The sequence below is a fragment of the Rattus norvegicus genome, chromosome 7 (genome assembly GCF_036323735.1).
Source record: "Rattus norvegicus strain BN/NHsdMcwi chromosome 7, GRCr8, whole genome shotgun sequence".
Classification (NCBI taxonomy): domain Eukaryota; kingdom Metazoa; phylum Chordata; class Mammalia; order Rodentia; family Muridae; genus Rattus; species Rattus norvegicus.
In genome coordinates, this window is record NC_086025.1 from 44,686,134 (window position 1) to 44,698,362 (window position 12,229).

Sequence of the window (12,229 nt, forward strand, 5' to 3'; positions counted from 1 at the left end):
TTTTTTGGTTCTTTTTTTTTTTTTTTTTTTCGGAGCTGGGGACCGAACCCAGGGCCTTGCCCTTCCTAGGCAAGCGCTCTACCACTGAGCTAAATCCCCAACCCCGGAACGGTAGCATTTAAGAAGGTTGGTGACAACATTTAGAAAGAAACGCGGACTCTGTAAGGGGTGTGGCTTCCAGAAGGAAGTGTGCTACTGGAGGCGGGCCTTGTGCTTTGTAATCCAGTCCCATTTCCTGCTCATTCTTAGCTTCTGCGGATGCAATGTGAGCAGCTGCCGCCTTCTCTTGCTGCCATGCTGATCCACCCACGATAGAGTATAAACCAAAATAAATAATTCCTTTCTCACGTTCCTTCTTGTTCAACTTTTTTGTTGTTGATGATGCTACAACAGTAAGACAAGTAACTGGTTCAGAAAATACAGCAGAAATATTGATTTTTTTTATTTTATCTTCAAGTTATAAGAAGCCTTACAAATGTCTGCCTGAGTTTCATGAAACAGGATGTGAACTAATTCTGTTAGGTATGTGTTCTCAGGAATTACTGCTCTTTACGGTTTGAATTTCTTATTTGTGTAATAAAAATTCATTATTTGTTAGTCATTGCGTTTTTATTATTTCCTTTTTAATCTATATATAACTATATAACTGGTATATAGTTAGGATTTGTCTTGTCTTCTGCTTTGCAGACAATAATTTTTATTAGACTTTATGAGTGTCATAACTATAGTGGTCAATTTTTATAATCTTACTACAAAGTAAACCACTAACCAACTAAAATACAGATAATCATAATTCTTTAAGTAAATACATTTGATATTCTGTACTTTGTGGGCAATGCGGGTTCATTCGGGGCTAGTATTTTTAGAAGTCCTTTGTTATTCAAGCAGGGCTTTTCTGGGGTGACAAATAGCTGTACATTAATATTATTCCCAGAAACACCACCTCCACATAGGACAGAGAATTAAATTTCCTCTTTAATCTAGCAACTGTTATAACCCTAAAGGGAGATTTCCAGGAAATACCAGTCTTGTATTAAATAATAGTAAGGAAGCCATTCTAAACAGGAATGTATGGCTATTAAAAAGGCACGAATTTCATCTCTCAAGTGGATGGAAACTGAAGACAGTATAGATCTTGAGTATAGCAATTAGCTTCCATATGGTGGCTGCCAATCTCTACAGTCTTCTAGACTTGATTTTCATATGTATCTCAGTGACCTTGCGTCATGGGCATGAGAAAAGGGGAACTCTCTGGGCTCCCTAGCAGGTTTTATTTTAAGGAACAATGCTGTCTCTGTTACTTCTAGAATTTTGCCTGTAGGTTAGTCCTTCAGCTGAGGCGAAGTGGTCTAATAGGAACTCAGAGGGAGCCCAACGAGGTGTTCACTGCCTGAGAGTTGTAGATGAAAAAGAGCTTTACTTCTTGTTTCTCAGTTATGCTGCCTCACCTGCCCTGCAGCTTCCTTGGAGTGAAAAAGTCTTATCTTGGTCTCAGTCATCAGGGGACCAGTTTCCAAATGGGAAAAGACACTTCTTTTTGCAAGAAGAAATGGATGGACTGCAGATAATGTGTTGTAGTGGGCAATTGGCTAAACAGACACCCAGCCTTCCATGTGGTGTTAGAAACGTGATTCACTGAACAATCTGATAGAGTTTTGCCCCTAATAACCATTTGAGTTAAATCTAGATCACTGGGAAAGCTCTAAATACTCTGAAAAGTTTATGAAATAATATGTATACTAATTAAAGAAATGCTTGTTGAATGTATCAAGTGCATTTGCGCACTTGTAAAAATAGATTTCATAGACAGAGTCAGTGTTATTACATTTAAGTAAAAGCTACATTTCGCTTCCTACACTGTCTTATTTTAGCTTTGTGGGGAATTATAAAACTGTATCTTCCTAGCATTTTAATATTTAATATTAAAATTATTGCTATATACTTAATTAATATTAGTTTTAATGTTTAATATTTTATTATAACATTATATTACTTTTATCCTTTCTTTCCTTCCCAAGCTTTTCCATATATTTCCCTCCTCCCTCTTTCTCAAATTCATGGCCTCTTTGAAAAAATTATATGGACACATTCTTATATAGAGAAATATATAATTTTTATATATAGGAATATATATTACTAAATTCAATCTTCTTAGTCCATATAATGTTACTTGTGTGTATATGCTTGCCAGGTTGACCATCGATATTAGGTAACTAGTTGGTGTGCTCTCCCATAGGAAGGCCACTAATTTCATGGAACAGATGTGGTTACATTTAAAACCTGACCTGAAAACCAGAATTTGAGTGAGTTTGTCCTTCCTTAGTTGACTAAGAACAACCGACCTCCACATCCTCTGTAGAAAGAGCAAGCAAAGAATTTTGCATAGTACAAGTTAATAAGTCAAATTTATGTTAAACCACATGGAAGTCTTTATCTTACATCTTGGAGCCTCTTTGAGTAGAGTTCTTATCATCCCACATCAGAGAAAAGAACAATTCTTCTGTGTAAAAGCAGCCATTCTTACTATGATATCACCGTGCTAATCTGGTGACAGTGGCACAATCAGCTCTCAGCTCAGGCCTTCTCCCACCTTTCTATAATGGCTTATATTCCTTTGAGCCTCATGCCTGGGGACAAGCCTCATGTGTCCCATGGCATGAGGCGCACACACACACACACACACACACACACACACACACACACACACACACAATCAGATACAGTGAAGCCTTCTGGAGAACAGGAGCAGTAGTGTCTACATTGACTGATTAGAAATGTAGTTTAAAGCCTTGGGCAATTTTCCATAAAGTCAAGTTAGAGACTGAGTTGGGGTGCCCACTGTAATCCCAGTCATTGAGAGGCACAGGCAGAGTGATCACACAGCTCGCCTGTGAGATTGAGACCAGTGAGGACTACACAGCAAAACCTGTCTCAAAAGATAAAATAAAACTAAGAGGATGTGAGCATGCTCTATAGCTGGCCTCTATTGACATCTTCTCTGTCCCTCATGGTGGCTCTTTTTGTCCCTCTCAGGTGGAGTATTTAGCAAAAAGTGTGTCAGTGGTTATCTCAATTTAATTTTGTTTGATCACTCACTTTTTATCTCAATTTCTTCAGACGAGCTTCAAAGGAATAATAAAAAGTACCTGCCCATCTCACTGATGTATATGTACACAGTTCATAATGTTGATAATGGACCGTCTAAAAGACTTAAAACTGAGGGATGGTTTTGAAGATTTCTTATGCTGACTTTCTAATAATAGGAAAAATATCCACCTCCTTTAAGCATTTTATTGTGAATAATACTATATTTATCAAGTTCAGGCATATATGAAAGTTAATAAAACCTGGCTCATGATTGACAATGTACTATATATAGTAAAATGACATAATATGTTTTAAGATTTTTTTGCTTAGACAAGTGATATTGTCCTGTAAATTTTTACTATATTTTTTCATATACAACTCGACACTGTATGGAATAAAAACAAGGAAAAGGGGGCTTCACTTACTGGGCATTCTTGAAATAAGTTTAAAATAAAAAAGGGTATTTTTACGGTGACATCAAAAAGTCTAAAAGAAATTTGTAAATTATTTTCATACTTATCTATAAGGCCAACTGTATAATCATAATTAACACATACTTAAATGTTTCATGCTCATGATTTGCTAATCTCATTGGGGACGTTATTTTTAAAAGCCAAGAAACAAATTAGTTATTTCAGTAAACAATTTTATTTATAGTGAAATTTACAAATTTTTTATATTTTGAAATTATCCACAATGTATTATTTATTGCTTACATTGAAAGAAGTCTTTCTTATAAGAAAAAGATGAAAATATATATCATTAGGCAGAATTGTTATATTTTCATTTGATATACTATTAACAAAAGATTAAAGAGAACAGCAAAAGTTAAATATATATTTAATTCCCTGTAATGGATTCCAAGCTATTAAAATGCTTTTTGAAGAAAAAAATAGAGCTCTAAATACCAAAGTTATTTTGATGAGCAATATTTACAAAATATATGTTTAAGTTAAAAATTACTATGAGTAACTGTCAATTAATTGCCTCCATTGGAAAAATATTTTTGGAACCATGTATCTAAAGCAAACAAAAGCTAAAATTCAAAGCAAAAAGAACAGGCAGAGGAGAAGTCATTATTGCAGATGGGACTTTGAGTTAAATACATTTTCTTATAAAGTGGCAGGACAGTATTTACAACGGAAAAGCACATATTGTGTGCTGCTTGTCTTCCCTTCCGACCCGGGGCTTCCTTTCTCCCATGTAGTAGACCCTCCTAGCAGGACTGATCACCAGGAGATAGTTCATAATACGTGATAGATAAGTCTGGAACTGGAGGACCCGGGGGTTGCAGGCTGTGAATTGGTGCTGGCAGCTGGAGAGAGAGAAGCTGTGTCCTGAAGAGCCAACTCGGATGGCTCTGCAGACGTGATCCGATCCACTATGCTGGACAAGCAATCCAAGCTGGACAAGGAGCTCTTATCTGAAGCACATGCTAACAGCACAAGGAGAAAAGTGCTTTAAGAAAACTGTCCCCACACAGACAGGCTTGCTTGTGGTGCCCTTTAAACTGTAGGTCAGCACCTTTGACCGCATAGGTCAGATGATCACAGAGAGACTGATGTAAAAATTTGCAGTAAATATCTAGCAATTCCCGAGGGTAGAGGTGTGGAAGACCCCTGGTAATATTTCAAGCAAAAGCGTGTGTTTGTGTGTGTGTGTGTGTGTGTGTGTGTGTGTGTGTGTGTGTGTGTGTGTGTGCATGTGTGTACAGTCTCTCTATTTGTCTGTCTGTCAGGGTAATCTGGAGCAGAAAATGAGCCAAAGCCTCCCCCATTACAGCTATCATTTTTGTTCCTTTTCCAAAGTCTACTTGGAAGGACAGACTGCCATGATGGACTGAATTATGAGACTGAACAGATCTTTAAATGTGTCTGAAGTTATCAGTGCTTACCGTTTGATACATCAGGGCAGTAGATGCTGTCAAAGCTACTGTTCTTTCGGGACCAGACAGGGCTGTTACATTCAGGCTATAAGACAAAACACACAGAAATAGAATGTTAAGCCTTGGCAAAAAGACATACCGACCTAGGGTGAGACCACACCAGCCCCCCTAGCTCAGGAAACCGAATGGTCTTATTTCCCTCCACCGCACTGATTTAGGAAGGGGCTACTGTCTCCAAATCACCAGGGCACCGAGGTCAGTCTGGGTGCTGGGAGAAGAGGAAAACAGAAGTGAAGGGAAAGATGGTGAAATCCCACAGCAATGTGCACTGGGTTAACCATGCAAAATGGATTCCGGCAGAGGGAAGCCACACTAATTCTGGGAGAGAACACTTTCCCAGGGCAAAAACACATTAAAACCTGCCAACACTGGAGCAGAGACCCTCTGAAAAGAATGTATCGACATTTCCTTCCAGCCAGTCCCCAAGCAGGAATTGGTGATGCTAGGGACGCTTTCTAATTCTTTACTGGGTGGGGCTGCTGTAAGGCAGAAATAACAGAACAAACACTCCACTAGTCACGTAAGTGCATGCCAACCTTTTACTACCATCCACATGCATCTGGAACCAGCTAAGAAATCAAACTAAAATCCTGTATGACAATTTTTTTCAATTATTATTTTTAAATCTTTCTGTGAACACTACTCTTCAAGCAATGGTCCCACTGTACCTGGCTTAGAAGAGGTAGTAGGACTTTTCACAAAGACTATGGTAAAATATAGTGGATCTTGGAGTTGAGGCTTACCATGCCATCAGAGCAGTTGGAGGTGGGGCTGGTGGGCTGGGAGCAGCTCTGTCCGGGCAGGCTGTAATAGTTCTCTACCTGCTCCCTCAGCAGCTCCTGAAGACTCTCAATGTAGCGGATTGCATTCCTGAGGATCTCCACCTTGGGAAGTCTCTGGTTAGGGTTGGTTGTGGTGCACCGCTTGAGCGTCTCGAAAGCTTGATTGACCTTCTTCAGGCGTCTGCGCTCGCGCATGGTGGCGGCCTTGCGTCGATCCATGGTAGTGGACTTCCTCTTGCAAGCTTTGCAGGCCCACATGAGGCAGTGACCAGCCTGGTGGTGGCCAGTAGGTGCACGCACGTGCTCCTCATCGTCTGAACCCTGCAGCTTAGCTTTGTGTGCTCCGAAGGCTGCGACTCTTGGCTCAAACTGGTCCCCAAACTCATCCTCAGGGGAGGGGATACAGGAGCCGTCATAGAAGTACTCGGAAGGCGAGAACTGGCAGCTGTCCGTCATGTCCATGTTCTTCAGAGATGCAGGTGGGATACCTGGTTTCAGCAGAGAGGGAGAAACGCCAGTCCCTGGCTGCTGCAGGCCAGCAAATCCCAGGCGGAGCTCGGAGCTCCGGGTTTGGGATTGCTCCGGGTTTGGGATTGTTTCTCTGTAATTAACAAGGACAGACGCCTGTTGGCCAGGGTCGGTCAGTGGCTGAGGTTGGGGCTCTTTATATATTCCTGGGGGATGGGAAGGGAGGCTGGCCCCTGTAGCTGGGCGTTATTAGCATATCCCACCACAACCCCCACAGGGGCTGTCTGAGCAAGCCTCTTGTCTTTCTTCTAGAGACAATTTGTTGTTTACTGGCCCCCTTTGACGATAATGATTTTACTGCAGCCCAATGCTTTCAGTGGCCTTCTGGATAAACTAAACCAAGGGATCACATAAAGAGGTTGGTGTTAACTTCTTGAACTTAATCACAGTTTAACATAACCAGCAGCAGCATCGTAGCAAGACCTTAAACTCCTAAAGGAAACCTAGCTTCTGGATTCTGAACGCACGGTTCTCCCGTGCTTGCTTCTCATTTTCAGGAGCTTTACCTGAAGAGATTGTGTCAGTTTGTACGCTGGTAATAGTTAGTAAAATAGCAAGGTGACATTTTAATGGATGGAGGGAACCTAGAGTATGGTGTTTCAAACCCTGTTTGGATAAAGACCAAAGGAGTGAAGTTCTGTTGAGATGGTCATCTCATGGGCATGACAGTAGCCGGGGTTTCCTATCAGAGGTCTGGCTCTGGCTCTGTCAGAGGTCACACTTCTGCTGCTCTGAAAAAAAGATGGCCTCAGGTGGACCAGGTGAACTTCCTGCATCCCTCCTCTCCGAGCTTCCCTCCTTTACCCACACACTTGTCTGTTGCTTCTTCCTCTGCATCAGGCCTACGCTAATACCTGCACAGGGAGATTCCCACGCCTCTGAATGGGCACCAGCAGCCGTCCAGTTTCTCACAGTAAACTCCCCTTCCAGCATGGGTTTCTTTTCTCCAGAGTCCGCTGCTCCGCCCTATCGTTTCTACAGACTAAACAGCCAGCCAGGCTTCAGGGTAGCTAATTTTCTGCTTTCAGGCCAGCTAACACCGTTACAGATGCGTCCCAGCTGCCAGCTCAGAGATCCTGGGCTAGTGTAAAGTTTCCAACTCCTCTAAGAGTGGCTTCACACACTTTGGTGACAAAAGCCTTTCAGAAATGCCATTTGCAGACAGGTCTTTGAAACTTTGGTGGACGGAAGACAAAAGGGGAGAACTAGCATTCATATAAAATAAATGAGCGAGTACCTCAGGTTTAACTGTTAACCGGCTATCAGATCACGCGAGAGGGGAGATGTTTATTCATATCCAAGAAACACCATTATTTAAGGTCAACGCAAGTTCTCTGGGGCTTCCGACCTCTCTATTTTTGAAGCCTTATTGTAAAAATGGACTGTTTACAGTGTGCCATCCAATTAAGTAGGTGGAGTGACTCCAAAGTAACTCTGTGTGTGTGTGTTTGTGTGTGTGTGTGTGTGTGTGTGTGTGTGTGTGTAGGAAGGGGTTGCACTTACCTTTCTATTCTGATGATAATGATGATGAAGATGATGGTGATGAGGAGGACCCATAGTAAGTTTTCTAAAGCAGCCATGATTGACAGATCTGGTTTCTATAGGGACCAGATCAATTATGACTGTCTGTGAAGGCAAGTACTCCAAGGAAGGGGACCTGAAAGTGTCAGTCACTGCACTTGCTAGCTGCATCTGTCTGTTCCCTCTACCCTGTCCTGTAATCTTGAAGACAGACTTCTTCTGAAAATCAGGTGCGGTCTCACAATGAGGGGCTACTTAATCATCTGGTCAATGGGAAATCCATCTGTACCTTATTGGGGCCTAATTGCAAATGTCTGCCTTTGAAATAAATAATGTATTGGGACAACACTTAAAGCACACACACACACACACACACACACACACACACACACACACACACGAGAGAGAGAGAGAGAGAGAGAGAGAGAGATCTCATTTCTGTGGATGCATCTGATTCAACGCACAGCACATGTGAAAACTTTGTGACACTATTTTGGAGAGGTAGATATTCTCACCCTCAAACTCAAAGCAAAAAGCCATGGAGAGGATCCGATCAGCAACTACACTTCATAAAACCATGGTCTTTCTCTTCCTCTTCCTCTCTTTGCTGCTCCTTATCTCCAGCCTTTTCTTCTGTCCCTTCCCTTCCTCCCTTCCTACCTTCCTCTTCCTTCCTGTCTCATTTTTGAGGTACCTAAAACAGATCAGTGATTTGGATGCAACTGTGGTCCTTACAGTAGAAGCAGAAGCAGTTCTATGCTTGCCGACCTTCTGATTGCTTCCTAGGCAGCCCCTCTACTGTCCTGCGTACCTAATGGCTACTGTCTTGAATCTGCCCTGCGCAGTTGATTTACTGTTCTTCACAATTTTCACATAGAAACTTGGTACTTGAAAGGATTCCGTCACATAAGTTGTTGGTTCGCTCCTTTGTTTGTTTGTTTAAAGGTAAACTAACTCTAGGGCTGAGTAATTTTCCCTTGTCCACACAGGATTTGAAGTAGTTCTTAGAAATGGCTCGGAGCCCCTGGAAATGATCCTGTTTGCTTCATGCAGTCATTCCTGCTCAGTTTTGGGGGGTGGGCTTCCTCAGCTCAGAGAGCAGAATCGCTTACAAACTGGAGTCTTTTTCTCTGGGCTCCCGGGCTGGCAAGCCGCTGTCACTCAGGGGCCCCTGTCAGTACTAGGAGTGCTCAGAGGTTAGGGCTGTCTTTGGTAAGGTGATCTCAAAACAAATTTACCAGAGTGCAGCAGGCTGAGTGGAACTAAAGAAGCAGAGAAAACACAAGCGCGGGCCACTTAATGAGCACCGCTGAGGGGAGAGGGGGTCCGTGTTCAGGGCCCTTTGGGACTCAAGTGCTGAAAATCAGGTCTCAGACCACAAGAATAAAAAATGAGACAAAACTTTTAAACCATTGCCACAGCTAAAAGAGAAGGAGGAAAAAAAAAACCTGAGATAGTCTGCAAAAGGGAAGAAAGCTGGCTCCTGAGATGATAAAGGCCCAGTCTCCACTCAGAAAAGATTCGCTATTACTTCTCAGGACAGACCAGGAGAGGAAGTGAGGTATTTGCTTGAACGTTATAGTAAAAGACAACAAAATCGGATAAATGAAAAAATGATAAAAACATATATTTGGTTTATATAGTGAACATACAGATACAGCAACACACACGTATATACATATCACACACACACACACACACACACTCACATACTCGAATGCACGCTGGAACCCTTTCTCTTTACTTCTGACCCTACCTGCAGAACTCTGCTTCTGCTTGTTGTAGAGGACTTCCCAATGTGCTAAACAATTTTAAATTGTTATCAACTCTGGAAGCTGGGCACACCTATGTAAACACATTAGTACCTGCCAGAGCTGTGAGAAGAATTTGTGGACCAGACAGCTGAGGAAGACATTGGCCTCTGCTTGAATTCAAGACTCCCGGGAGAGATCAAAGGACTCTTTAGCAGCCTTGAGAGGAACGAAGTAGCTTGTCTCTTCCACATTACCTTTGTTGCTGTATATGCTGTAGGGACATTTCAGCCTACAGAAAAGACTCAGAACGGAGGTTACAAAATACTTTCTTTCTGCAGATAGAATCCATCCATCGGGAGCAAGGATCATCTTTGAAAGATTTAGTCAGTGTGTGAAAGTAAATGGTGGAGGCAATATCATGTTATTGTGTGCTTACTCATGATCAGACGATGAGATGCTATAACACTTAAAATTAAATGCTTTTGAAATCTACCTGTGATGATATGAGAAAGGTCTCCAAATGACAAAACCGGTTAAATGTTTCCAAAGAAAGAATATAAATGGTAGAGGGATGTCTTTCTAATTTTAAAAGTGACTTTCATCATCCTGATTTTTCCTGCCCCTCCTAAGAGTTGTTAAGAGCCCCTGGATTTCTGTCCTTCTCACCAGAAAAGAAAAAAACAAAAACAAAAATAAAAACAAAAAAAAAAGCCTCTTGAAAGAGTTGACAGAACATTAAGATCATTCAATATAAACAAATTTCCCCAATGTCCCCTCTTAGACTGTGGTCCTGCTATGATGATAGAAGTTAGCTTGAGAGACCTTATTGATATTTGATATCTCTTAATTATTTCAGTAATAGCATGACAGAAAACCACTCATTTAATATTTGACATTATATGAATCTCTGAGAAGAGATTTGAGTTCAATTCCAAAGTCCTTATCTTTACTAAATTATTATGTCTTAATTTTCTGCTTCCACAGCCTTGTTTATTTTGGCTTTGACCTTGGTTAAAGATTATCATCATTAATATCAAACAAAAACAGTTTAATCACAAACACACCAGGGATTTCATTGGAAATCCTAACATGTCAGCCATGGCACTGAAGGTCACACGAACTCTTTGGAAAATATTTTCTCTATTTAATGAAGAGTCTTTCATGGGCAACCTCACTCCAAACAATTTCTCAAGTTACCAAGCTAAGAAAGATGGGGAGGATTTGGTTTGCAAAGACTGAGTAAAATCCACCCACAAGAAAAGACCAGGAATTGATAAAAAGCATTCTCATGCAGAATAGTTCAACTATAAATTTTTTAATAAATAATCTAAGGTTAATATATTTACTTGGTCAGTCATGACGTGTCAATTGCACGGAGAATCCAGTCTTTAAAAGGACTGGCATAGAAGCACATTTTAGGGCAAATCCTAGATGTCAAGAATATTCAGAGATATAGAATATGTACAGTTAGTAAAGATGGAGACCACCCAGACTGAGCTGTGTTATCTTTTGGTTGGGTAATTTGACTAGTGAATGCTTTGGCCTTTAGTTTGAAAGTCATGCTGTAATTTGGAGTTTACGATCGCACTGTGCTGTGAGAAAGAGGTTTGCAGGAACAATTGTCATAGAGGGCTGGATAATTCTGTGGACCATAGAGGTTCTTATCTTTGCCACGGTGTCTCTTTCTGGATACAAAGTAGTTGAGGGCATGGTCGATTTATGGCCACTGGTAATTTTCCTTGGCTTTGAGTCCTGACTTTATACTCACCAGATGGGGATAGGTGTCTACGCAAAGAATCCTTTAAAATAGAAGTAATAAGCGCCTTTCTCACTGGTGGTGGTCGGATTGTATTAACATGAGACCAAGGATGGTTTGTCCTCTTGCTCAGTCTATTTATTCTCCCTGGCTGGAGTCAGCGGGGACAAGAAACTACGGTTTGGGGTGACATGCCAATTGAGACTCACTAATATAAAATTAAAAAAAAGAATTGATCTTAGTGTCCATTTGTATCCTTTTGATTCAACAGGTAGCATGTGCTATCTGTGAATTTTCATAAGCCTCTCTTCTGTTGTTTTATAAACAAGAAATTGGGAGTAATCAGGAGCAGGATTGGCTCAGGCTGTGTAGTAGCAGTCTGATTTGGTTTAGGTAAAGAGGCCTCACAGAGACTCAATAGTTTCCTAGACCACATAGCCACCTGCTTCCCTCAAACATTTAGAACAGGAATTAGATGCCAATATCAATATCCTCAACCACACACTCCGAGCCTTTGAAGTGTTGTAGAAGAATCCAGACATTTTCGTATGATCAGAAAATAAGTTAGCTAGAAGTACCCCACAGTAATCCACATCTAAAATGCCCCAAGATCCTCCCCCCTTCCTGCCCCCTACCCTCCACTCCCGCTGACAATTCATGCTCAGAAAGGTTCAGATTTTGGTTGGATTTCTGGGTTAAAGAAATTGAACTTCAACATTTACACAAATACTGCAAACTCGGAAAAATCTTGAAGACAGAATATTTCCAATACTGTACATTTTGGATAAGGGATTCTCAACATGTGCTCACTCCAAGAAGGGTTTTAAAAGGGTGGCAAAACAGAGCGGTCTGTCGG

At 41.2% G+C, this 12,229-nt stretch overlaps 1 protein-coding gene across 1 annotated transcript; it reads right to left on the reverse strand.

Annotated features, from left to right (window-relative positions):
* Window positions 1-3,273: 3,273 nt before the first annotated feature.
* Window positions 3,274-6,505, reverse strand: Myf5 (myogenic factor 5). Its single transcript, NM_001106783.1, is given in 3 exon segments — window positions 3,274-4,522; window positions 4,982-5,057; window positions 5,776-6,505. Coding segments are annotated over 3 exon segments (768 nt in total). The 5' UTR covers window positions 6,277-6,505; the 3' UTR covers window positions 3,274-4,331.
* Window positions 6,506-12,229: the final 5,724 nt, after the last annotated feature.